Source organism: Vicia villosa, linkage group LG3 (assembly GCF_029867415.1).
Source record: "Vicia villosa cultivar HV-30 ecotype Madison, WI linkage group LG3, Vvil1.0, whole genome shotgun sequence".
NCBI classification, from domain to species: domain Eukaryota; kingdom Viridiplantae; phylum Streptophyta; class Magnoliopsida; order Fabales; family Fabaceae; genus Vicia; species Vicia villosa.
In genome coordinates, this window is record NC_081182.1 from 158,844,021 (window position 1) to 158,870,969 (window position 26,949).

Below are 26,949 nucleotides of genomic sequence, written 5' to 3' on the forward strand. Positions count from 1 at the left end.
AGGAAGAATTTTCTTTAGCATCTTTTTAATCATTGGACAAAATTCTTCAGCAGCGTGGGAAGACTCTTCTCCTTCTTCTGAAAATTTGTTCAAATTGATTTCATATTCAACCTCTTCGTTTAAATCAAAATCTAATATTGATCTTTCTCTTTCTTCTTCACTATTGTCCACTATTTCCTCTCTATTGTTGTTCAATAAGTCTTCCATTATTTCTTCTTCATTATTGTCCAATGAATCTTCCATTGTTTCTTCTCTATTGTTGTCATATGAGTCTTCTACTGTTTCTTCTCCATTGTTGTCCAATAAATCCTCTATTGATTTTTCTTCATTGTTTCACAATGAATTTTCCACTTTTTCTTCTTTCATGAAATCTTTTGTTTTCTCCATTAGTAAGATGAAGAACTCTTGTTAAAGAACTCACATTTAAAGAGAGAGAAAAGATTGAAACTCTTCCGGAAGTAAATTTTTTGAAATTTCTTGTGGTGTAGAATGTAGTAATATGCACATTAAATTTTTATATGTTGATTAAAATTTATCTATAAATTTTTAATTAAATTTTTGAATATGATAAATTTATTCCCTTATGAGTTTAAAGTTTATCACACTAACAATTTGTTTCTCGTTTTGAGGATTTTTTTTCTTCTCAATGTAATTGTTTATATTGTTTTTTTCAATTTGGTGTTAGCATGGTAAGAATATATAGTGTTGTAGTTATGAATGTGATTTGTATTGTTGAGTTGGTATCTATTATTGACATGGAATGCTTTTGGTTGATTGAGTCTTAATTATGTATTGTTTGTAATTATTTGTGGTAGTAACTTTCAATTATAACAGATTCTGTATAGATTTTGTAAATGTTTAATGACTTGGTTTCATATAGATCTCAATCCATTTATTTTTACTTTGTAGATTTTATAAGTTGTCCACAGTGGCTCTTTCTATACAAGAAATGAAAATTGAATTTAGCAATGTCAAATATTTATATATAATTTTAATACTTACAAACTGGAAATTGTAAATACGTTGCGCCCACACGAGTTTTTAATTATTGAAGAAAAGAAATTTGACTCCTATTTTATTTCCAAATCCTTTGAAAAAGAGTGTTTTGTTTTGTTTTGTATTTAAAAAAGAAAAGTGAAAAATTAAAAAAAGAAGAGGAGATGATAGAGCGTAATTATCTGCCTTCCCTGACAATTGTTTGTTGTATTTTAAGATGATTAAGTTCCACCATCCATAAGTGAATGAAATTATTGCCTTAAAATTCCTAAACCATAATAATAATAATAATAAAAAAGAATAATAATAACAAGTTTTTGTCATCCTTTCCTTTCCTTCCCTTCCCTTGTAGTGAGATGAGAAGAGAGAGAAAGGTCCTGATCTCGTCCCCAAACAAGGTCATGATCTTCCTCCATCTTGCGACATTAATCTGAGTTACATATTGTGTTAGATAATCACATATTTTGCAGCATATAAAAAAAGAGAAAAAAAATGGCTAGTCGATCATTTTCTCATTTTGTTGAGAAAGAAATGGGAAAGTTCCCACACTTTGTGATCTATATGCTTCTTGAGTGGGTATTAATATTAATATTATTTCTTGACGGGTTTCTAGCATTCATCGCTAATGAGTTTGCAAGGTTCTTTGAATTGAAAATCCCTTGTTGGCTATGCACAAGATTTGACCATGTAATGGTTCATAGAAATCCAGATTTTTATTACAACGAGTCCGTCTGTGAGACTCATAAGAAAGACATGTCATCTCTTGCATTTTGCCATAATCACAAGAAACTCTCGGACATAAGAAAGATGTGTGAAGGTTGTTTACTTTCATTTGCAACAGAGAAAGAGTCGGATTGTGATACATATAAATCACTCGTGGGGATTTTGCATAAGGATTTAGAGTGCTTTGTTGAAGATGGACAACCAATTCAGTTGAGTTTGAAAGATGACGATGGTTCCATGATGCAGGTTATTGACAGAAATAGTCCTCAAAAATGTTCATGTTGTGGACAACCATTGAAAGTCAAATCATCATCATCTTCTTCTTCCTCCTATAATGTTGCCAAAGGTAGACATTCCGAATCATTTGCTCGAGCCCCAACTCCTTCGCCACGAGCTTTTCCATTTTCAACATCCGAAACTCATTCTTTACAGTTACCTCACATTGGTTATACACCACTCAAGTTTATGTCGCAAAATGAGTCCGAGCTTCTAGAGGAGGAGGATGGCCAGCAGAGTGTCAAATTGAGGGAAGATTCAAAATCTGCCACTGCGCCTCTATTACCAGAATTAGGGGATGAAGATTCGAGCAAATTAACTCCAACTTTTACAAGAGGTAATAAGTTTTTTGGAATCCCACTTTCAGATTCAACAAATAATAGTCCAAGATGGTCTTACAAGTTTAATAAGAAATCACCATTGGAAAAGACTGAATTTGCTACATCTGACTCCAACGAGGTTCAAAATGATTTTGATGATGCCATTCTAAGTAATTTGAAGAGACAAGTTCGCTTAGACCGCAAATCACTCATGGCCTTGTACATGGAATTGGACGAAGAAAGAAGTGCTTCAGCTGTTGCTGCTAATAATGCAATGGCTATGATAACAAGGCTACAGGCGGAGAAAGCAGCAGTGCAAATGGAAGCTTTGCAATATCAAAGAATGATGGAAGAACAGGCAGAGTATGACGAGGAAGCATTAGAAGCAACTAATGAAATGCTTCTCAAAAGAGAGGAAGAGTTAAGAGCTTTAGAAGAAGAATTGGAGTTTTACAGAAACAGATATGGTTGCTTTATAGAAGAAAATGGTGGTAATAATACTCCTTCATCCAGGATTAATGAAGAAGATAATAGTGGGCTCAATTCTAATCAACCTGTTAAAGATTTTAAAGCAGATAAAACATATTTGCTTGGTCGCATGAAAAAGATAGAAAATAGATCACCTTTTTCAGAAAATGGAACTTACTCTGACGCTACTATTAATAATATAGATAGTGATAAAGGTATTTAAATAAGAATTTATTTATTTTTAATTCTGACCCGTTTATATAAAAGAACATGTTTATAGTAATATTTATGTTGTGACAGAAAAAGGAAGTGAGGTATAGATAGATGAATGAAATTTGAGGTTGCGACCAACAAGAACAAAAAACAGGTAGCTGGTGGTGGATATTGTGAGCTTTTTATTACCAAAGGAGATGTCAAGTTTTGGAAACATGGATAAGCTACTTGTGCATAATACCTATACTTCACTAGGATCTCAAAGAGTGTTTGGGCTTACCTAGACAAACTTGTCTAGGATATTTCTTTCTGTGTATATGACTACTCTTAAATATTTCTCTTTTGCCAATTAGTTTGTACTACTTTTTTTCCACATGGAAATTTCTCCATAAAAATAGAATTAGTATTTGATATATATATTAAGAGAAAAGGTATTCTTTCACTGATTCTTGACATCTACACAGTAACATTATACTTAAAACATATAAATCTTATTTTTTAATAATTTATTTTATTTTGATAGTGTGCAAGATCAATTTTTCTTTGTTGTCATATATAGTGTAGAGAAAAGTGACGTAAAAATAGCATATCTCATATATTAATTTATGAGTATTTTAGTATCAATATTCTCATGTATACAAACTTAACATACATAAAATATAGACTCAATCGATATATTTAAAATATAATGAGGCATAAGCAAGGCTTTACATGTCTTATGCTTCCATGATAACATGCTCTAGTTGTTTGACAATTTTAATCAGACTTTGTACTTGACTCGCCATCTTCTTCGATTTATCATGTCACATAGACAAACACATAAAAAGGAAGGTATAGGAATACAAACATCTTAAAAAGAAGGAAAGTAAATGTTATACATATTTAAGGTAACACACTAGCACATAACTAACATCTTCTGAGTCATACCCCCTAAATATGTTCTTATATCCTTATGCACTTACAGTTATATCTTTTGATCACATAGGTATGATATAACCATATAGTTTATGGCACCATTAGATCAATACTGTGTACTCCTCAATAAGTGAGTGTTTAAAAATTATTATGTCAACCTAGTTAACCAATAAGAGTATTTCTTCACCATTTGTTTAGTAAGACTATGTAGAATGGTTTATGGATTCAACACCCTAATTTTTCACTTTTTACACTCCACATCATGTTCTCTCTCTTCCACCTAATAATTCAACACTCATTCAACTTTTACTCACTACCAGTGTTGTAAAAATCGGACCGGCCGGTCGCACTGGTTGGACCGGGAACCGGCCAGGTAACCGGTCGGATCTGCTTGCTCGATCGCCCATGCCTTTGAATCGGAGAAAACCGGTGCGAACCGGTGAAAACCGGAAAAACCGGTGGTTTCCATAAATAGGTGGTTCAACTGTTTTCTTTTTTTCTTAATTTTTTTTTTTAACTTAAAAAATAAATAATAATAATGTTTTAAGGCTTCAGCCTTTCAGCCACACACCCAAATTTCATTTTGCAGAGTAAAATACGAAAAAGTCAGAAGAAGCAACAACAATCCCGCACCGTCTGCATATCAACACCGCCGACGGTTTTTTTTTCCGCCACCGCGCCTCCATCTTCAATCCCGCCGCACCACCGTATTTTTTTTATTCTTGATTCTGATATATGTTAAAAATTAGGGTTAGTTCAAATTGAAATTAAAATTTTTGAAATAGAAATTTTTGATTTGTTGTTGTCTGAGAGTTGTTGTCCTTCTTGGTGACTTGATATAAACTACTGCTGTCAATTTTTTATTCTGATATCTTGCCGACTTCCATTTTGTCAATTTTCTTGTTTCTTAAATAAAAGGGTTAATACCTATTTTCCCCCCTGCCATATAGGCGTCATTTAAAAAACCCCCCTGCAAAAAAAAAAGTTGCAAGAATTTCTCTAACATTTGAAGATTCTCTCATTTTTTACCTTCATCACATCCAGTCAGCAAAAAAGTTGACGTGGCTTTTATTTTTTTATTTTTTTCGTTGACTGGATAGCCCATGTGGCTTTTTTTATATTATTTATTTATTATTTTTATTGCCAAGTAAGCATTTTTTATTATATAAATTTTTAGTTTAGATTAGAAAGCATGTTAATGCCCAAAAAATTTGTCTTGGGTGGGAGTTGAACCCACACCATCAGTTTCCCAACACAAGGGCTGAAACCACTAGGCCACACGAATTCGTGCTTGGAATAAGTTTTATAATATGTGATACCATTTGATTACTTGTATTAACATTTTATTACTTGATTTCAATTATCTTTTCACTATTACTTTATTTTTTAATTATTTATATTTTATTTAATTTAATACGTTTTAATTGTATTTGTTTAATAAGTTTATATATTAGATAAAAAATATTTAAATACATTTTTATTTAATAATTAAAACGTATGTTTTTATTTAATATTTAAATACATTTTATTTAATTTAATACATTTTAATTGTATTTGTTTAATAAGTTTAAATATTAAATAAAAAATACTTTAATACATTTTTATTTAATAATTAAAACACATGTTTTTATTTAATATTTAAATACATTTTATTTAATTTAATACGTTTTAATTGTATTTGTTTAATAACTTTAAATATTAAATAAAAAATATTTTAATACATTTTTATTTTATAATTAAAACGCATGTTTTTATTTAAATTTAAATATATTTTATTTAATTTAATACGTTTTAATTATTTATTTACATATTTAAACGAATACAATTTAAAACTATAATTAAAAAAAGTATTGTTGTAAATATTAAAATCAAATAATAAATATTAAAAAAATACATTTTTGTAAACTAAATCATTATAAACTAAAAATATTTTTATTTAGTTCAGTTAGTATAAACTAAAATAATTATATTTAATTATATTAATTAATTTAAAACTAGTTTAATTAATCTAGTTAAATTAAAACTAGTTAAAATTATTTAAATTAAAAATAAATTAATTTAGTTTATAATAATTTAAAACTAGTAAAACCAATTTAAATTAAAACAAATTATATTAATTATATTAATATATATTAATTAATTTAAAACTATTTTAATTAATATAGTTAAATTAAAACTAGTAAAACCTATTTAAATTAAAACAAATTAATTTAGTTTATAATGATTTAATTTATAATGATTTAGTGAGAATTAATATAATTAATGATTTAGTTTATAAATTAATTAATATAATTAAATATAATTATTTTAGTTTATACTAACTGAACCAAATAAAAATATTTTTAGTTTATAATGATTTAGTTTATATTAACTGGTTCAGTATCTAATAAGTACTACCAAAGGCACCAATAAGTCAACCAAAAACGTGCAGCCTAGTGGTTATACTGATTTTGTGTAAATTTTGGGTCTTAGGTTCAAGTCCCATTGAGACCATCTTTTTAAGCTTTAATATTTACCATTTTAACAATCTAATAATAAAATAATAATGAAAATTGCCACGTGGAATTAAAATAAATAAAAATAAATAAAAATGCCACATACTCCGACCACGTCATTAAAAATAATAATAAAAAATAAAAAATAAATAAAAATAAATTGCCACGTCAATATTTCTGGTGACTGGATTCTTCGAGGGGGTAAAATAGGGGAATCTTCGTATGTTAGGGGACGAATTGCAACTTTTTTTTTCGCAGGGGGGTTTTTCAAATAGACCCTATATGGCAGGGGGCAAAATAGGTATTAACCCTAAATAAAATGAAGGGAAAAAGGAGATGGATACCTACAAGTACTTTTACTAATGTGAAATTTTGAGATTTTGAGATAGATACCTAGAAATTACTGCTACTGTTATATCTCTATTTTTTACTAATTTCAAATAGATACCTAAAAATTACTGCTACTGTTATATCTCTATTTTTTACTAATGTGAAATTTTGAGATTTTGAGATAGATACCTACAAACTACTGCTATATCTCTATTTTTTTAGTAATGTGAAATTTTGAGATTTTTTCAATATATTGTAAATGAGCTGTAAGAATTTTGCATAAGTATTTTTTTTCAAATGATTGGATATAGTATAATATTACTGATTAAATACTACTTCCTTTTAGTTTTTTTTTTGAGAGAAACTTCCTTGTAGTTTTTTTACAGAAACTTCCTTTTTTTTTATTTATAAAAAAGAATATTAAATTTGTTTGTCTAAATAAATAAATTTTGCAATATATCTAAAAACAAAATTAATTATGAATTTTTCAATAAAATAGTGTGATGTACTTCTCAATATCATGTAAATGTTTATAGCACTTGTAAGATTTACTTGTATACATGCATCCGGATGTGTTTCTCATTTAATTTTTACAAGAAATTTAGCAAGTTTACTTTGAGAGTATATAAAAAAACAATTGAAGTTGTAAGAAATATATAATATATATATATATATATATATATATATATATATATATATATATATATATATATATATATATATATATATATATATATATATATATATATATATATATATATATGAAAGAAGGGAATTATTTTAAAAATGAGGGCTTTAAAACAGTTTTACTTATTTTATATGACAAAAACATCACTTGAAACATTACTTGGTTTTTTCAGAACTATATTAACAAATGTGTGATAATTATGTTTAAATTTGAATTTAATTTATCAACTAGTGAATTTATATATGATATTTTTCAAAAATTTAAGTGCTAATTATATTTTTTTAGAGATTGAATGATCCGGTTTGACTAGTTTTATATCTATATAGTTTGGTTATAATGACCGGTTTATTAAACCGAGTTATCTGGTTTAATCTGGTTTGGTCATGCGGTTCGACTAGTGACTCAGTGGTTCGACCAATGAACCAGTGACCCAGTACCCTCGCCGGTTTGATGACCGGTCCGGTTTTTAAAACATTGCTCACTACAATAATTTTTGTTTAATAAAATTCAACACCCTACCCCACCACTTTTATTTCATATTCATATTTTCTTTTATGATTTTGTTTTTGTGATTATATATTAATAACAATTATCAATTGAAATTAAATTAAAATAATTAAGAGTTAAATAATTTTTTTTAATTTACTAACTTATTTGAATTTTATTTTTCTAATTTTATATTTTAGTAGAATTTTGAGTGTTAAAAGGTTATTATTGGGATCTATTTTACTAAAAAGATTGTTAGTGCTACAAGCAAGATTTTACTTGAGGCTAAATAGAAAAATTAGAGAGAAAAATCTCAATTTTTTTCGTGTCCAAATCTAATAAACCAAGTCTCTATTTATAGAGGAGAAAAATAATAAATTTTGATGAAAATAATAATAAATAAAAAATTGACTTAAAATAAAATAATTAATTTCAAATAATTAAAGTGAGATAAAAATCTAAACAATTACATCAACCAATAAGATTTTGCAAAGTATTATAGTGGTCCTCACTTCCTCCTCATTCAACATGTTGAATGTTTTCAACACAAATTAATTCACATCATTTTCAACACTTCATTGCAACTATTCAACTATTGAATAATTTTTTCAACACCTCCATTATATATAGTCTAAGTGTAATATCAAAGTTAGGGTAGACTACACCCCAATCACCATGACCAAATAATGGTCACCGGTGGAGTTTCATTGGTCTCTCATTTTATATATATATATATATATATATATATATATATATATATATATATATATATATATATATATATGTGTGTGTGTGTGTGTGTGTGCGCGCGCGCGCGCGCGTGCGCGTGTGTTTAATGGATATGTACTGATAGTTTAAAATAGTTTTACAATGTCATCCAATAGAATACAAGCAATCTGCCATGTCATTAAAAATATTTTAAAATAAAAGGGTGAAGTAATTGGATACATGGTTGTGATTAGTTGACAGTGTAAAATTGTCAGTGCATCACCTATCTTCTCTCTCTCTCTCTCTCTCTCTCTCTCTATATATATATATATATATATATATATATATATATTGTTCCATACTCGGGCTATTTATGAGAGCGGGACCTAATACGAGTTATTGACAGAAAGGGGTCTGTATAAACCCGGCCGAGGACGCAGCTTAAGTTGCAAAACTGAGTACCCAATCAACTATTATGCATTAGTCGAGGACCATGCTCGAGACGTGTAACAAATGGCATATGGAAAGTCGTAGGTACAACCCGGACGTACTCCTAGCTGTTATGGGCAAGCCGACTGTAACTGATGCTTTAATATGTCATTCATAGCTAGATAATAAAGATGTATGAACGTCTGTAATGACTGAAGTCCTACAGATGCCTCTGAAATGAGGCTCTAAAAGGACAAACTGAAGCTATAAAAAGGGTCTCCCACCAGAGGGATAAGCAAGACACTTCTCTTGGAACAAAGTGCCTCCTTCACTGCTTCCAAATCCCCAAAGCTAATCAGAGCAACATCCAGTTTACAAGCTTTCTTCACCTATGAGGACAAGCTCACCTATATCCATTTTCTTACACAAGAACATTGGCACCCACTGTGGGACCTCGGTGAAATTTATCCTAGGCCACACTCACCAACAAAGAAAATGACTTCAGAAACCGATTCTCCAGACATGGCGCAGCTTATGACCATGATTGATGACCTACAAACACAAAACGAGACACTGCAAGACAATGTTCAGACTTTGCAACTCCAAAGTCAAGGGGACACAGAGCTAGAAGACGAAATTCTTTAACCATAACCCGTGTCTCAGGAAATTTGGGAGGATCAAGTTCCTGACAACTTCCGAGCACTGTCGCTTGCAACATTTGACGGCAAGTCCGACCCCCAGGAGCATATTATTGTTGCTAACAATCAAATGGCGGTAATAGGTGTAACGACCGTTTTATTTTAAGTATTTTATGTTATTGTGTGCTATGTGAATTAATTGATGATTGTGCTATTTATGTGTTAATTGTGTGATTACTTAGTTTTGTGTTATTTTATTGGAGATTATTAGTAAATAACATGAGTTAGTAAATCTATTAGTTATTGGGCCTAAGATAGAATTAGTAATTGAGAGGTGCTAATTAGAGCCCATTAGCAATATGAAAAGTTAGTAAGGGTTTAACAAAACAAAATAATTTAGAGAATAGAAAGTTAGAACCTCATTTGGAGAAAGAAGAGAAAGAGAGAAGAGAAGAGGAGAAGCTAGGTCAAGGTTCTCAATTGAAGATAGAGTTGTCTTCAATCTAAATCCAATGTAAGGGTGGGATTCATTCATGATAAGGGAGTGTATGATGATGTTTATGGTGGGTTTTGATTGTATGAGTAGTAGCCTTGGTTGTATGTTGTAGAATCTTACGGTTTATGTTGGATTTTCATGAAATTATGCTTGAAATCATGTTTTTGTTGAAGATTGTTAATGAATGATGTTAGGTATTGATTGTATGTGCCTTTAATTGTTGATTGAGAAGATTTTTGTGGGGTGGAAGTAGGATTACACAGGTATGATAGTTCTGCTATTTTTCAGCATAATCGTGCGTCCGCTAAGCGGCCCTGGTCCGCTAAGCGGAACCTAGGAACAAATTTGAAAATTCGCGAGCTCGCTAAGCGGAGCTGGTTCGCTAAGTGGAGACGCGAAAATGGTTCACTTCTAGATTTAGTTCTGCGAAGTGCGCTTGAAGCCGCTAAGCGAGCCTTGCTGTTGAAAACTTTTTGAAACTTCTATTGGATGTATCTTTTGACCCGTGACACATTTTTAAGCGTCGTTTGAACCTCCGTGAAGCTTTAACCAATGTTTAACTAATGAAAATGGTTTGAAAAACCTTTGTAAACCTTTTTAAAGTTTTTCTTGAAATGTATCGTTTGATATTGTGATTGATATTGTAAGGCGAGATATTGTTGTATGGTGATACAACATAGCGACGTGATTGCGAAGTGATGCATTAATATGATTAGTGATGATTGTGTTGTTCTCATTGAATTTCAGTATTGAATTGATGATGTCTAGTTGTTGTGACATGTTGTGAATGTTGTGTTTGTGTGGATGTTGCATCATTGAGTCACATCCATTGCATAAAGAGACGATGGCCTGAAAATGGCAAAAAGCGACGATGTGCCCAATGGAAACTTTTGAGACAATGGGAGTTTTACTCCAAATGGTACCACATGAATTTGCATAAGTTGGGTCGCATATGAATTGCATTTGAATTGTTGAGATGATGAGATGTTTGTTGTGACGTGTTAATAACATACATGTGAATTCGATTATGTTGTCATAATTGGTTAATAACCTTGTTGTCGTTTAAAGGTTGTTTTGTGATGAGAAGTGGTGAACGATGTATGATCTTTTCCTTGCTATGAATATTATCATACATTCCTTTATACTGTTTGATATCTCACCCCTTCTGTTTGAATGTTACCCTTTGTTGGTAATGTGCAGGTAATGACGTGGAGTGGCTGTTTACCATTTGTAGCTCGAGTCAGTGTTTATGCTCTGATACATAGCACTCGGGGGGTGTTTGCTTGTCTTTTCTTATGTCGATATGTCATGATTTGATTTGATGTTGTTTTATGGAGACTTGTTGTTGGCATGTTGTCCATGATGTTATTACTTGAATTTTAAGAGTTTTTGTGAATTCCGCTGCGATGATTGAAGTCAATGAGATTTATATGACTAATGATTTATGATTCCTCCGTTGATTGTGTTATGTATCTTTATTAATGAGCTTGTACGCATATATGTTTTAAGTTGATAAATGTGACGCCTCGAATGTGTTGTTGTTTTTGAGATTTTGCACTTTGATTTCTTATTAAATTGCGGGGTAGATTTGGGGTGTTAGAATAGGTCCCACAGATTCTTTAAAGTGCAAGTTGATGGTTGGTACTTTCAAGGATATGGCCATAAGGTGGTATATGAGCCTACATCGGAAGCCTATCGGAATTTACCAAGACCTCACTAAAAAGTTGATACAACACTTCTCGGCCAACAAGCGTCGAATAGTATCCATGACAACGCTGTTTAATGTCCGACATGGACACTCAGAATCTCTGTGAGAATACCTTGCACGGTTCAATGAAGAAACTATCAAGGTTTCACACCCCAATTAGGAGTTGTTTGTGGGAGCATTCCAGCATGGTCTTCGAGCCGAACATTTCAATGAGTCCCTGGCTTAGAAGCCGGCCATGAACATGAACGAGATCATTACTCGGGCCGAGTGCTACATCAAAGGCGAAGAAAGTAACTGGGAAAAGAGATCCCGGAAATCTTTTGAGAAGTAAAAAGATCGTTAATTGCTTATATCACATTGTAGCGGTAAAAATGTGACTTGAGTGTTATCGCGCGCTCGAAGTACAATAGAGTCGCCACCGAACTTTATTTATTCCAAGAAGGAAAGGGAAAATATCGATAAAACCCACGGATAAAAAGAAATGTATAAGATGGTCATCGCAACCAAATTTGGGTTCGGGAGTCGGTTAAGCAAGGAGAAGGTATTAGCACCCCTCACTTCCATCGTACTCGATGGGACCCATTTAGTTAGTTTTGTGTTTAAGTATTAGCGTAATGTTTGCGTTCTTTTGCTTATTAATCGAAGAAAGATAAACGAAAGGGTTTTATTTATTGTGAAGAAAAAGAAAAGATTTTTATTATTATGCTCGCCAAGACGTTTGTATCTTGTGCTTACGTATTCCCTTGTGCAATGGGAAAGTCAGAGCAATCGTAGTTCGGGCAAAGAACCACGATAGTTTGTTGGTTGATTTTAGCGAGAATGGATGACTAAATCAAGAGTGATACGAGATTTTGGCCATCATCGCATTCGAATGGAAGATATTCGATCTTCACATGTGGAAGTATGTTCGCATATGAAATTGACTAAGTGTCTTGTTTGTGAAAAGAGATTTATAATGGTAAGGAGATATTTGCGGACGTTTAGTAAAGGATTTGAGCATAGGTGTGCACCTAGCGCGTCTTTACCCAAGGTATTAAACAGGAGCGAGCCCCATTGTCACTTGTTGTCCTATAAAAGGATATTTGCGGACGTTTAGCAAAGGATTGAGCATAGGTGTTCACCTAGCGCGTTTACCCAAGGTATTCAACAGCAGAGCCCCATTGTCACTTGTTGTCCTTGTTAATTAATGTATTTTGATTCAAAGGATCAAGGTATTCAAGAGGTGTTCACTTCTTGTCACTTGGTCACTTTGATTTGATTAATGTACTTTAATTCAAAAGATCAAGGTATTCAATAGGTGTTCACTTCTTGTCACTTGTTCTCTTTGATTTGATTAATGTATTTTAATTCAAAAGATCAAGGTATTCAAGAGGTGTTCACTTCTTGTCACATGATCACTTTGATTTGATTAATGAAGATTTTAATTCAAAGGACCAAAGGTATTCAAGAGGTGTTCACTTCTTGTCACTTGATCACTTTGATTTGATTAAGAAAGCTTTTTATTTAATGTTTTAATCCAAAAGAATCGAGATATTCAAGAGGTGTTCACTTCTTGTCACTCGATCTTTTGGTATGGTTTAAAGGATTTTTGTGAAGAAGAAACTCAACATTGGATCGAGAAATTATTTGTAACGACTTGGCGTTGGACCAAGGTTTATTGACTTTTGGATCGAGATTAATCTAATATTTTTGGTATTTTAATACAAGAAGTAAAATCTAACAAACCTACATAATATACATTTTTTTTTTTGCGTTTTGTTATATCATAAAAATAAAATCAAACTATACAGTATTAATATATATTTTTTGTATTTTTAACTAAGCAAGCAATATCACAATTAAAATAATAGAAAAAAACAATAAAAACAAACATCAATATCAATAGACTTAAAAGAAAGTAAAATGGGGGTGTGAAGAATGAACGGGGGCGCTGGGCTGTCATTGGAAAAACAGGCCCAAAAGTTGTAAAAAAAACAATTCTCAAGAGGTGGTGTGGCACTGAGTTTAAGGGTGTACATGAGAAATTCGGGTGGGCTGAGACTGTTTAGGCCCAAATTGAATTAAAACAACAACCCTAAATCTATGAGGGATGGCCGCGCCTCTCTTCCTCTCAATTTCTTTGAATCGAGCTTCAACATACTCACATCCCTCTGTTTTTTTTTTCACGTTAATCTCTTCTCAGCTCTCGTGATTTTTCTTAGTTCTCTCTAGAAAAACAACAACAAAAGGTAGCCTCACTCGGTTTCTCTCTTTCGCTCTTGCTCTCGCTCTCGGTAAAATCTCTCTCAATCTCTCACGATAAACAACAATAGCATAAAAACATCATACAACAACAACAGCCTAGAGTTTGACCAAAGAAATCCGCTTCAAGTACAACAAACACGACAACAAATTCAATCGAATCCAATGAATACGCAAGAGAGAAAATCCAACAAAGATTGCATTCAAAGGCAATATAAATCAAATAAAGGGAGTTCAAGAATACCAAATCGGAGTTCCTCCGATGGGTCTTCTCAGGTATAGTATTCGAATCTTTCCTCTTCATTCTTTCTATTTGCCATGATTCTACTCCTCCTTGTATTTCTTCTTGGTGAAATATGGGCTGTGTGCGGAACAGTGATGGTGTAGGGGCAATTCTGAAGGGTGTTGTAGTGTCACGGTTGTGATGTTGTATCAGTGAAGGTTTGTATGGAGCGTTGTGAGCAGAGGGGAGTGAGGTTAAGGTTATGGCGATTTGCGATGGTGATGTTGAGTACTGATATTGTGACTTTGTTATGGTTTGTGTTTAAGGAAAGGCGATTGGAGATTGAGGTTGAAGTGGTATTAGAAGGTGAGTTGGTTTTTTTCTGTTTTCGCAGGTTTTGGAGGAGATTTGAGGGATAATTGGAGCTTCTGTATGAGGTTTTGAAGGTTAGGACTTAGAGAGAGGTTTCAGCAGAGCTTTTTCGTGGTTTCTTTCTTCGTCCTCCTCTTGTTCGTTGCTGCAATGTATTGATTTTATAATTGTGATGAATTTTTTGGGGGGAATTGGAATCAATTTCAAACATATTTGTTAACTGATTCATGGCCTTTCTTTGGGCAGGTTTTGCTTGATCCATTTCTGTGTAAGCTTTGGCTTGTTTCAGAGCTAGTTTTGGACAGTTGCAGCAGCACTTTTGGACCATTGTGTTTGTAGTTTTGGAGCAGAGCAACACAGCAGAGATGGAGCAGGGTGCTTTGGACGGTTTTGTTTGTAGTATTGTGCAGCAGTAGCATTTTTGGCTTGTATTGTTTGGACTTGGACATAAGATCAATAATAATAATAATAATAATGAAACAAAAATAAAAATAAAAATTAATCTAAACTAAATCTAAAATAAAAATAATATTAAAACTAAAGATTAATCTAAATTAAATCTAAAACTAAAATTAATCTAAATTAAATCTAAAATAAAAATAATATTAAAACTAAAAATTAATCTAAACTATCTAAAGTTATTTTTTTTTGTTGACTTTAATAAAAAGTCAATTTTTTTTAAGATATGCAAAAATGCGACGATTTAAATGCAAATGAAATGCAAATGCGACATGACCAGATGAATGAAATTCGTAGGGAAAAAATTGGGGTGCGACACACATAAAATTTGATCGATCACATGTGTGTAACTTATGGACATTCAATGTATCGCTGCTTCACCATACAGAAGTCAGATTCCGAAGCATAGTCAACATCTAATCATCCAAATTGTACACAACATGATGCTAAAAAATTTAATTGAAGACTAAGATGGGGAACATATTCCAGGAAGTGGACCATTTAAACCTCATCCTGGATCCTCCTAAGCCAAAAAAAGGCTAACGCTGTGCTCGGGAAGGATGTCGGGGCCTGGTGTAGTTACCATCGCCTCCGAGGATACCATACTGACGATTGCAAGCCACTGGAGAAGGAGATTGAGGCCCTTATACAGAGACGGCATGTATCTACCTGTGTGAAGGATAATAGGAAGAGAGATCCTGACAGAGAGGAGTCCGATCAAGAGGGCTTCTCACACCGCAAAAAGGGGAAGAATGCCGAAAAGGTTCATGAGGTGAGGGCAACCCATCATACCCTCAATACCATAGCAGGAGGATTTACAGGTGGAGGTGAAACGAGTTCTTCCTAGAAGAAGTATGCCCGGGTCGTGATGCATATCTCCAACACCATGGTTCCCAACGACGAGCAGGATCTAGACCCAGTCGGTTTCTCCAAGCGAGACGCCATGGGAATCATGCCACACGGAGACGACCCGATGGTGATCAAAATACAAACACGATATTGGACGGTCAAGCATGTATTAGTTGATTCGGGTAGTTCCGCTGATATACTATATTGGGAAGCCTTCGAAGTGAAGGAAAATTGCGATCTAAAACGCAGCGGAAATTAAAATTATCCTTTAGTGATCCTTACGAATGGGCATGATCAGTGATATAAATGGTTACCTCTTATAGTGATTGAAAGTTTGAAACCTTTAATGCCTAATCGAAAGAGTGATCATGATCGTTGATGAAGAACAATGCCTCTACTCAGTCCACACAAACAGATCCCTTCAATCTTAGTGCTAGCTGATCCGAATGAAGGCTTTGAGTGAGAGAAGAAAATACGTCTAGGATTTCTCAGACCAAAGTTTCATCAAGTGAAATGCTTCAACACAAGGATCTATTTATAGAACCACTTGTGTGGGCTACAAGCTAAAAGCCCAATTAAGGCTGCAGGTTAAAAGCCCATTTAAGTCGTATATCACTTAAACGCGTGGTACCTTACCACATTCCGAATTCACTTAAGTATATTGTACCTTACGGTGTTTATTTAATTAAATTATTAAGGATTTATTTATCGGAATTTAGTTGAAATTGGATTCGTCGGTATTATTTTAAGAGGCTAATTGGATTGATATGTCGATCGGAATTATTAAGTTAAAGTTGGATTATTTAGTCGGTTAATCGGAGAATTTAATAAGTTGATTTTGTTGAAGAAATAATATTATTAATAATATTATTATTATTTAATTTGGTTTAAGTTGGATTTAGTGTTAGGAATAACAATTTGGAGGTGCAATGTATTAGGCCCAATAAGAGCGATTTTTGATTAATTGGAATATAAGAAAAACAAGGGAATAAGCAAGTTAGGGTTTTGTTGGCAGAGGAAGTTGGAGCCCTTGGAGTAGATCGTGAAACAAAGCTACATCTACAGAGAACGAGGTCTTGGCGGAAGGAGGAATTGATCGTTGGCCGTTGGGAAAAGGCTTGCACTCGACCGGAATTTAGAGGCAATCTCCATAGACAAGGTAAGGATGGGGTTAGAATCTTATAACCGGGATTATGATAATTGGTATGTGGGATTGGGGTTATTGATTTTCCTACTGTGTTTGTGTTAAAATCGTAGTGTTTGATTCTAAATGAAATTTCTGACCGTCGTTGTCAAAATTGTATTGAACAAATTTTGTATGTTGCTGCTAATAGTATTGTTGTCTTTTGGGAATTCAAAGTATGTTGCATAAGATAAGATGAGAATTTGGTACTGAATCGAAACAAAAATCTGGAAATTATAAGTAGACCGAGGAGAAATCATAAGGGATTTACGGTGGTAATATGAAGAGCATATACAAGGTAGGAGAAGAAAGAGAATAGGAGACGACCGTCTCCAAAAAGTAAGTAGAAGAAGCTTTGAGACGTCCGTCTCAATTTGTTGTAGGAGAAGGGAGTGGACCCCACCAAGCCAAGGAGGCGGGCGCCTCAAGCCTTGGGGGTGGGCGTCTCACCCCACTATCCTCTCCCTTCCTGTTTGTTGTGTGTGGCACGTGGACTTGACTTAGCATATTTTGTATTTGCATTTTTTTGGATCATGTGGACTTAACTTAGAATCATGTAGTATATAGAAAAGGTGATAGAAAAAGATGGAGATGGGCATCTCAAGGATAATAGAAAATGTGGAGATGAACATCTCAAGGAAAATAGAAAAGGTGGAGATGGGCATCTCAAGGGATAATATAATTAAATGATTACTTGGTAATCCAATTGTTGCATATTATATACATTACAATTATTGTAGCATTCCTATATGTTTTGGTGGATGAAACAAATTGTCATGTACTGTAGCGTCAAATAAGAAATAGTTGTAATAGTTTTAATATCTCAAGTTACTAATACATAAATAGATTATTAGTATAAATAATAATAATAATAATAATAATTGATTGTATAATAATTTAAGAAATTAAATAATTGAGTTAATTAGATAACTTTAATTTATTATTTGGTTAGTCTAGTTATTTACAGTAAGGCTATATTCTATTTAAATAATTGATAGTCCTACGTAATTAAGGGTAGTAGAAACATAGTAGAGTTGTTAGTATGATAAATTGGTGGAGTTTCAATAGCAGTGTTGGTAGATTGATATTAGCAGCATGGTAAACAAATAGTAGTGAGTAAGTAGATCATTTTGTAGGGGAAATAGCTAAGTGGCAGAGATGATTTGTAGTTACAGAGTTAATAACAAATTACAGGTGTTATTTAACTATTTTAGCAGAGTATTATGTACAGTATACGAATGGCGGTATTAGTTGTCTTAACAGAAATAATTGATCAGAGAATTAATAGTAGGAGTAATTAATTAGTAGAGTTGCTAAATAGAAACAATGGGAAATAGTAGCAATGGGGTAGATAAAAACAATACCGATTAGTCGTATTGGTAGAATTAAGCGGTAAGATTTGTTAACCAGAATTAGTTGTAATTTGTCGGGGTAACTCATATGGGCTAGTAGGTATTTTTAATTGGTTTGTTGTGTTGTAATTTTGCCGAATAAGTTGAATTATGTTGAATTGTCCTGATTTATGGACATGTTTGAGTTGTAGGTCGAATGACCGGTGTTGATCCAAGTTGATGCCAATGATGCATATTTTAAGTTGTTGATGTTGTATGTTGTTGTTGTTGCATTGTTGTGTATTTTTGTTGAAGTTGAGGTCGCATGGCATACAATGCATGATTAAGTTGGCCTTGATGGAACCACGTTGAAAGTTGAAGGCTTATGCCTTAGCCTTAATGGCACCACGTTGAAGGCTTATGCCTTGTTAATGCCTCGATAAACTGGCATATGTTTAAGTTGGGAGTTCTGCTCCAAATGGTACCATATGCATTCGCATAGTTGAGTCGCATAATGCGTCGTATGTTGTTTTGTTGTTGTTATCAAGTTTGTTGTCGTTATAAAGTTGTTGTTGTTGTGATGAAGTTGTCGTTATAATATTATTGTTTGGTGATTACTTGTCGTTGTTGTAATAGTAGTAAAAATTGTATAATTATAATCTAATATATTAGTTATCATACTCCTGTTTATATTATTGGATATTGTTAGAACAAGAATTGTTCTGATCAATATTCTTAGTTTTGATGATAACAATGTACATGAATTTTGTATAAGATAATATGGTACTCTAATCCTATGCAATTTCCATTTCAGGAAACATATAAAGAGTATGCACAAAATCAGCGCAAGAAGCACTGACTCAGAAGGTTCAGCATGCAACATCAGAACATGCTCTGGCAAGACATCAGAATATGGTCAAGCAGAATCAGAACATGGTCTATTGAAGCATCAGAAGAACTTGAGATCAGAAGCAGAAGCACTGAAGTTCTCATGGTATCACGCTAGAAGCACTTCAAGGTCAGAAGACAAGAAGATGCTCTGCACCAAGCTGTTTGACTCTGATGATATTCAAACGTTGTATCTACAAACATTAGATCAGAAGCAAGTACAAGATAGCAAGGCTACGCTGACTGACAAAAGGAACGTTAGAAGCTATTAACGGCAAAGTCAGTAAAAGCAGGAAAAGCAAGGCTCGAGGTAGTTGACAAAAGAGTGAAACATTAAATGCAATGCTGTACGGATCACGCAACGCATTAAATTCTCCCAACGGTCATCTTCTCAAACGCCTATATATAGAAGTTCTGATGAGAAGCTGAAGACAACACTTTGCGCAAACATACAGAAACGCTATCAAATTCAAAAGCTCTCAAACTTCATCTTCAACCTCACTTCATTACTGTTGTAATATCTTAGTGAGATTAAGCTTAAACTTAAGAGAAATATCACAGTTGTGATTATAACTTATTAAGAAGCATTGTAATACTCTTGTAAGAATTTATTTTACATTCATTTGTAAAAGGTTCCTAGAGTGGTCAAGGTGTGATCAGAATACTCTAGAAGACTTAGAAGGTATCTAAGTGGAAAACTATTGTAATCAAGGTTGATTAGTGGATTAAATCCTCAAGTAAGGTAAATCACTCCAAGGGGGGGACTAGAGTAGTTTAGTTAACAACGAACCAGGATAAAAATCATTGTGCAAATTGTTTTTATCTTAAGAGTTTTAAAACTACACTTATTCAAACATCCCCCTTTCTAAGTGTTTTTCTATCCTTCAATTGGAATCAGAGCACCGGTTCTAGGTGCAAGCACTTAACCGTGTTAGAAAAGATTCAGGAAGAGAAAAACACAAAGTTTAGATGGCTGGTGAAATTGCAACAACTACATCTACATCTGACTCTGCTGAGCAACACAATGAAAATGGTAACAATGGTTACACTAGACCACCAGTATTCGATGGTGAAAACTTTGAAGATTGGAAAGATAAACTTGAAAGTTACTTTCTTGGTTTAGATGGTGTAACACCCCATAATTTCAGTTTATTAATTTAATTTGGATTTAAATTAAATAATTGGAATTTTAGAATTTTAAATTGGATTTAATTGGAAAATGATGGAATATGAGATATTGGGCTTATGGTGTGGTGATAGTAAAAGGGGGGTGCTAACTAGTTAGGCCTTTTACTAAGTTGTGATATTTTTATTTTATTTTATTTTCATAAAATAAGAGAGAAAGGAACCATTTGGGGAGAAAAGAAGAACACGTGAAAAGAAGAGAAGAGAAAGAGGCAAGAACGTGAAACCGGAAGTAGAGCATTCAAGAGATTCATCGAGGTAAGGGGGGACTCTTCCTTTTAGCATCTCTTATGTGATCTTAGGTGATAGGTAGATTGATGTATGGTTTGATTCAATTAGACATTGGGATTGTTAGGTTAGGGTGTTCTAATTTGGATTGAATTGATGATGATTGTGTGAGCTATTTGGTTAATAATGCGTTAAATGATGTTTTCGTGGTGTGTAATTGAATATATGATGATTGTATGCCTGTATGTGATGTCTGGAATCGTTTTTGGGTGAAAAGGATGTGAAATCGCAGGGTCTGTCGCAGACTTGGGGTTTGCTGAAATCGCAGGTCCGCTGAGCGGAGGGGGGGTCCGCTGAGCGGAGGTCCCAACGTAGTTCGCTTCTGTTTGACGTCGCTTGAGGTCCGCTGAGCGGGGGTTGGAAGGGTTTCTCTTCTGCCTTGCTCCGCTGAGCGAACCTTGCTGTGTGTGAATTTTTCCAAACTTCAAAATAACGTATCTTTTGATCCGTGAATCATTTCTTAGTGCCGTTTTGGGCGTTGTGCAAGTAATTAAATGTGTTATATGATGAACGATGAATATTGGTATTATCCTACCTTATTTCTTTAAAAACTAGATTTAATTACTTGATAAGAGTTGAACATTGTGTGCATATGAGATAGGTGTGACAATGTGTTTGATGTGATGATGAATTGGTGTGATTTGTTATTATGATTGTGATGGATGCATGACTATTTGAATGATGCTGAAAACATGTACATACTTATTCGGTGATGTGGTGTTGAGATGAGTTGCTCATCGTGATTTAGTGTGTTTTAAGTATGTTATATGTGTTTCATTCATTCATGTGCATTGATGTTGGATCCCGGTGAGGTTTGGATCGTTGGTGGACATATTTCCCATTGTGTGGAAATTGTGTCGGTGGGCCGTATCTCGATGAGGCGTAGATCGGTTAGGTGGATTGATTCCACGGTTTATTGGTACCACATGCATAGTGTCAGTTGTGTCATATGCATTTTGTCATAATATGATTGTATGGATTTCTGTAGTATGTGTTGTAATCTATTATTGTGTGAATTAATAATGGATGTGAATCTGAATATGTATAATTGGGTGAACGGTATATTATGATGCTTGTTGCTTATGAATTGCATAATATTTACTAATTGAGAATGAGACTCACCCTTACATGTTGTCATTTTCAGATTGAGGAGTAGCGGCATTAGTTCTTGGTGAGGATGACTCATAGAGTTTATCCGTTTATGTTGGGTCGTGTCGGTCATGCTCTGATCCATAACACTGGGGAACGATAGTTAGAGTTTTTATGAAATTATCTGATTTATTTGGTGTTGGATTATGATCCCATTTTGGTTGTATTTGATGATGTTTCGTATTCCGCTGTGTTAAACATGATTGTGTTTTGGGTGAATCGTTTCCTAATAAAGCATGACTTTGACCTTAGTTGATTTATTTGTTTTAAATAATTGTGGCACCCTTGTGCATATGTTTTTACTCTGATTAATTATTAAAATTGCCGCGGGGTTTAGAAGGGTGTTACAGATGGTGACTTATGGGATCTTCTGGTGGATGTTTACAAACATCCAGTGAAAGCTAGTGGTGTAAAGCTCTCAAGACAAGAGATGAGTGATGATCAAAAGAAGCAATTCAAAAATCATCACAAGTGTAGGTCTGTTTTGCTGAATGCTATCTCTCATGCTGAATATGAGAAGATATCTAACAGGGAAACTGCCTATGACATATATGAATCATTGAAAATGACTCATGAAGGAAATGCCCAAGTCAAGGAGACCAAAGCTCTTGCCTTGATCCAGAAATATGAAGCCTTCAAGATGGAGGATGATGAAAACATTGAGAAAATGTTCTCAAGATTTCAAACGCTAACTGCTGGATTAAGAGTTCTTGACAAGGGATACACCAAGGCTGATCATGTCAAGAAGATCATCAGAAGCTTGCCCAGAAGATGGGGCCCAATGGTGATTGCATTCAAGATAGCAAAGGATCTAAATGAATTCTCTTTGGAAGAGCTGATCGGCACCCTGAGGAATCATGAAATTGAGCTGGATGCTAATGAACCTCAGAAGAAAGGTAAGTCTATTGCATTAAAATCCAATTATAAAAAATGCACTAACGCTTTTCAGGCTGAAGAAGAAGATTCTGAAGAATCAGAATCAGAAGAAGAAGATGAACTGTCCATGATCTCCAGAAGGATAAACCAACTCTGGAAGAGCAAGCATAGGAAGTTCAAGAACTTCAAAAGTTCTAAGAAGCTTGAAAAAGGAGAATCTTCTAGAAGCAGAAGATATGACAAGAAGAAGGTCACTTGCTTCGAGTGCAATGAGCCAGGTCACTACAAGAGTGAGTGTCCAAAGCTTCAGAAGGAGAAGCCCAAGAAGAAGTTTCATAAGAAGAAAGGTCTTATGGCAACTTGGTATGATTCAGATTCATCAGAATCAGACTCTGTAGGCAAGCACGCAAACATTGCACTGATGGCCACAGTTGATGATGGATCAGAATCTACATCAGAATCAAAATCTAAAGAGGTATTTTCTGAACTATCTAGAGAAGAGTTAGTTTCTAGTCTAACAGAACTTCTGGAACTGAAGGCTCATCTTAGTATCAAATACAAAAAGCTGAAAAAGCTATTTGAATCTGAAACTAAGAAGCTAGAAGTGGAAAATTATGAACTGAAGGAAAAAGTTTTAAAATTATCCAAAGATGTTGGATCTCCTTCTGACTCAGAAAAGTCCATTCCTAGCCTGAACCATATTCTGAAAGAATATGACTTGAGCTTTAGAAAGTTCTTATCTAGAAGTATTGGCAGAAGTCATCTTGCTTCTATGATATATGTTGTGTCTGGAAACAAGAGAGTTGGCATTGGCTATGAGGGTAATACCCCATACAAACTTGAACCTGTAGATGATATGAAAATCACATACAAGCCATTGTATGATCAGTTCAAGTATGGCCACTCCCATGATATTAGGCTCACATCACATGCCAAAAGCTTTCACATTACACACACTAAGAAGCATGTGACATAACCTAGAAAATATCATGTAACTCAGAATAAGAATATCATGTTGTACCTCCTGTTTTTTATTATGCTAAACCCAAGTTCAATCAGAACTTGAGGAGAACTAACAAGAAAGGACCCAAGAAAATGTGGATACCTAAGGAAAAGATTATTCCCGTTGCAGATATCCTTGGCTGCAAAGAAGACAAAGGAAAGCATGTCATGGTACCTGGACTCTGGGTGCTCTCGACACATGACGGGAAGAAGGTCTATGTTCCAAGACCTAGTGCTTAAATCTGCTGGAGAAGTTAAGTTTGGAGGAGATCAGAAGGGCAAAATTATTGGCTCAGGAACCATAAGTACTGGTAACTCTCCTTCTATAACTAATGTTCTTCTGGTAGATGGATTAGCTCATAACTTGTTGTCCATAAGTCAATTGAGTGACAATGGTTATGACATAATCTTCAATCAAAAGTCCTGGAAGGCTGTAAGTCAGAAGGATGGCTCAATCCTATTTACAAGCAAGAGAAAGAACAACATTTACAAGATTGATCTTCAAGATCTTAAGAATCAAAAGGTAACTTGCCTTATGTCTGTTAGTGAAGAGCAATGGGTCTGGAACAGAAGATTAGGTCATGCTAGTTTGAGAAAGATTTCTCAGATTAACAAACTAAATCTGGTCAGAGGTCTCCCTAATCTGAAATATAAATCAGATGCTCTTTGTGAAGCATGTCAGAAGGGAAAGTTCTCCAAACCTGCATTCAAGTCTAAGAATGTTGTTTCTTCCTCTAAGCTGCTAGAACTTCTGCACATTGATCTGTTTGGCCCAGTCAAAACAGCATCTGTCAGAGGGAAGAAATATGGATTAGTCATCGTAGATGATTATAGCCGCTGGACATGGGTAAAGTTATTAAAACACAAGTATGAGTCTCATTCAGTGTTCTTTGAATTCTGCACTCAGATTCAATCTGAGAAGGAGTGTAAAATCATAAAGGTCAGAAGTGATCATGGTGGTGAATTTGAGAACAAATTCTTTGAGGAGTTCTTCAAAGAAAATGGTATTGCCCATGATTTCTCTTGTCCTAGAACTCCACAGCAAAATGGAGTTGTAGAACGAAAGAATATGACTCTACAAGAAATGACCAGAACCATGATCAATGAAACCAATATGGCTAAGCATTTCTGGGCAGAAGCAATAAACACTGCATATTCTTAATAAGACTCCTTATGAATTGTGGAAGAACAAAAAGCCCAACATTTCTTATTTCATCCTTTTGGATGTGTTTGTTTTATTCTGAATACTAAAGATCATCTTGGTAAGTTTGATTCTAAGGCACAGAAGTGTTTCCTTCTTGGATATTCTGAACACTCTAAAGGCTACAGAGTATACAATACTGAAACAATGGTTGTTGAAGAATCAATCAATATCATATTTGATGATAAGCTTGGTCTTGAAAAGCCAAAGCAGTTTGAGAATTTTGCAGATCTAGATATTGATATATCAGAAGCTGAAGAACCAAGAAGCAAAGTACCAGAAGCTGAAGATCTTAGAAGCAAAGGATCAGAAGATCAAGTTGTTGCATCTTTAGAGAATCTCAGAATTTATGAAGAGCCAACAGTCAGAAGATCTTCTAGACTCACCTCTGCTCATTCAGAAGATGTCATTCTTGGAAAGAAGGATGATCCTATCAGAACAAGATCTTTTCTAAAGAGTGGTTGTCAGAATCAATAATCAGAATCAGAAGATGAGAAGTTTTACCTTTCATCAGAAGCTAAATCAATGTAAAACAACTGTCACCAAGCGCTTTCTCATGGTGAACACGTGTTCACTCTTTAGGTAAAAGCGTGCGTGTAACTAATGGGACGCCGCCCTAGGTAACTGTGCGTATCATTTCAAATATCACGTTCTCTCATCTAACGTCATTCATCATTTAATGCACTTGATTCCATTTGATTCTGTAAATGTTCATTCTCATAATTTCATTGCATTTCTTTTTCAAATCCGCCTCTATATATTCATTTCAAATCATAACGTTTATCTTTTTCGCTCTCATTCTCTCTCTCCTTGCATGCATTTCTGCAACTTGTTCGCCATTTTCTCAAACCCTAAACACAAACCCATAAAGAAATCGAGTAATCTCAGTTGTGCTAAAATGGCTGCTTCATCATCACAAGTCGTTGGTTCATCTTCTCAGCAACTTCAACAAGGAGAAGAACAACAGGTTGTGCCTGTAATCACTTGCTCGATTCCTAGGAATGAGTTAGAAGTGATTTGTGAATTGATGGTTGATTTCGACAGTCTTGAAGAACATGAGTTTCATCTCAAGGATAACATGCTCTTTCAAGGGTGGACGCCATTGTTTTCTGAGTTCTGTGGACCGGTTTACCCAGAACTGGTAAAAGAATTTTGGGTTCATGCTTTCGTAGCGCCTAAATTGATTATATCCTTTGTTCATGGAAGAATGGTCGTCATCACTGAGAACATTCTGAGAATGATGTTCGATCTGAGAAACCCTGAAGGTGTCTTTGAATTTGATCAAAAAACGGATTGGGATGATGTTCTGACTGAACTATACACAGATGTGAAGAAAACAAAGCATGTCAAAGATATGAAGGATCTTTACAAAGTCTGGACCAAGATTCTTCTAGGGTGTTTCTATCACAGAAAATCAACCCATTCTCCAGATTTTGTCAACAAAGAGCAGCAATACATCTTATACTGCATTGGTACTCAGAAGAAGGTTGATATCATCTACATCATTTTCAATCATTTGTGGCATGTTGTAAAGGATTCCAGAAATGCATTCAGAACGAAGAAAATAAATATTATTCCTTTTGGAAGAATCATTTCCAATCTTCTGGTTCATACCAAGACTATTGAAGACTTGGAAGCTCAAGGAATTGTCAGGGATCTTGTTACTGTTACAGGAAGCTTCTTGAATGCCAACACCTTGAGAAAGATGAATCTTATTCAAGCTGTTAGGAATGCTCCTCAACCTCTCCCTGGATCAAGAAGCAGAAGAAGTCATGTTCTTGCTGAGTTTGAAACATTCTTCAGAAGTGAGCTT

At 34.1% G+C, this 26,949-nt stretch overlaps 1 protein-coding gene across 1 annotated transcript; it reads left to right on the forward strand.

Annotated features, from left to right (window-relative positions):
• The first annotated feature begins 1,292 nt into the window (after positions 1-1,292).
• Positions 1,293-3,438, forward strand: LOC131656839 (probable myosin-binding protein 5). The gene is made up of 2 exons (XM_058926428.1): positions 1,293-2,998; positions 3,084-3,438. The coding sequence occupies exons 1-2, from the start codon at positions 1,489-1,491 to the stop codon at positions 3,101-3,103; spliced, it is 1,530 nt and encodes a 509-aa protein (XP_058782411.1). The 5' UTR covers positions 1,293-1,488; the 3' UTR covers positions 3,104-3,438.
• The last annotated feature ends 23,511 nt before the right edge of the window (positions 3,439-26,949 follow it).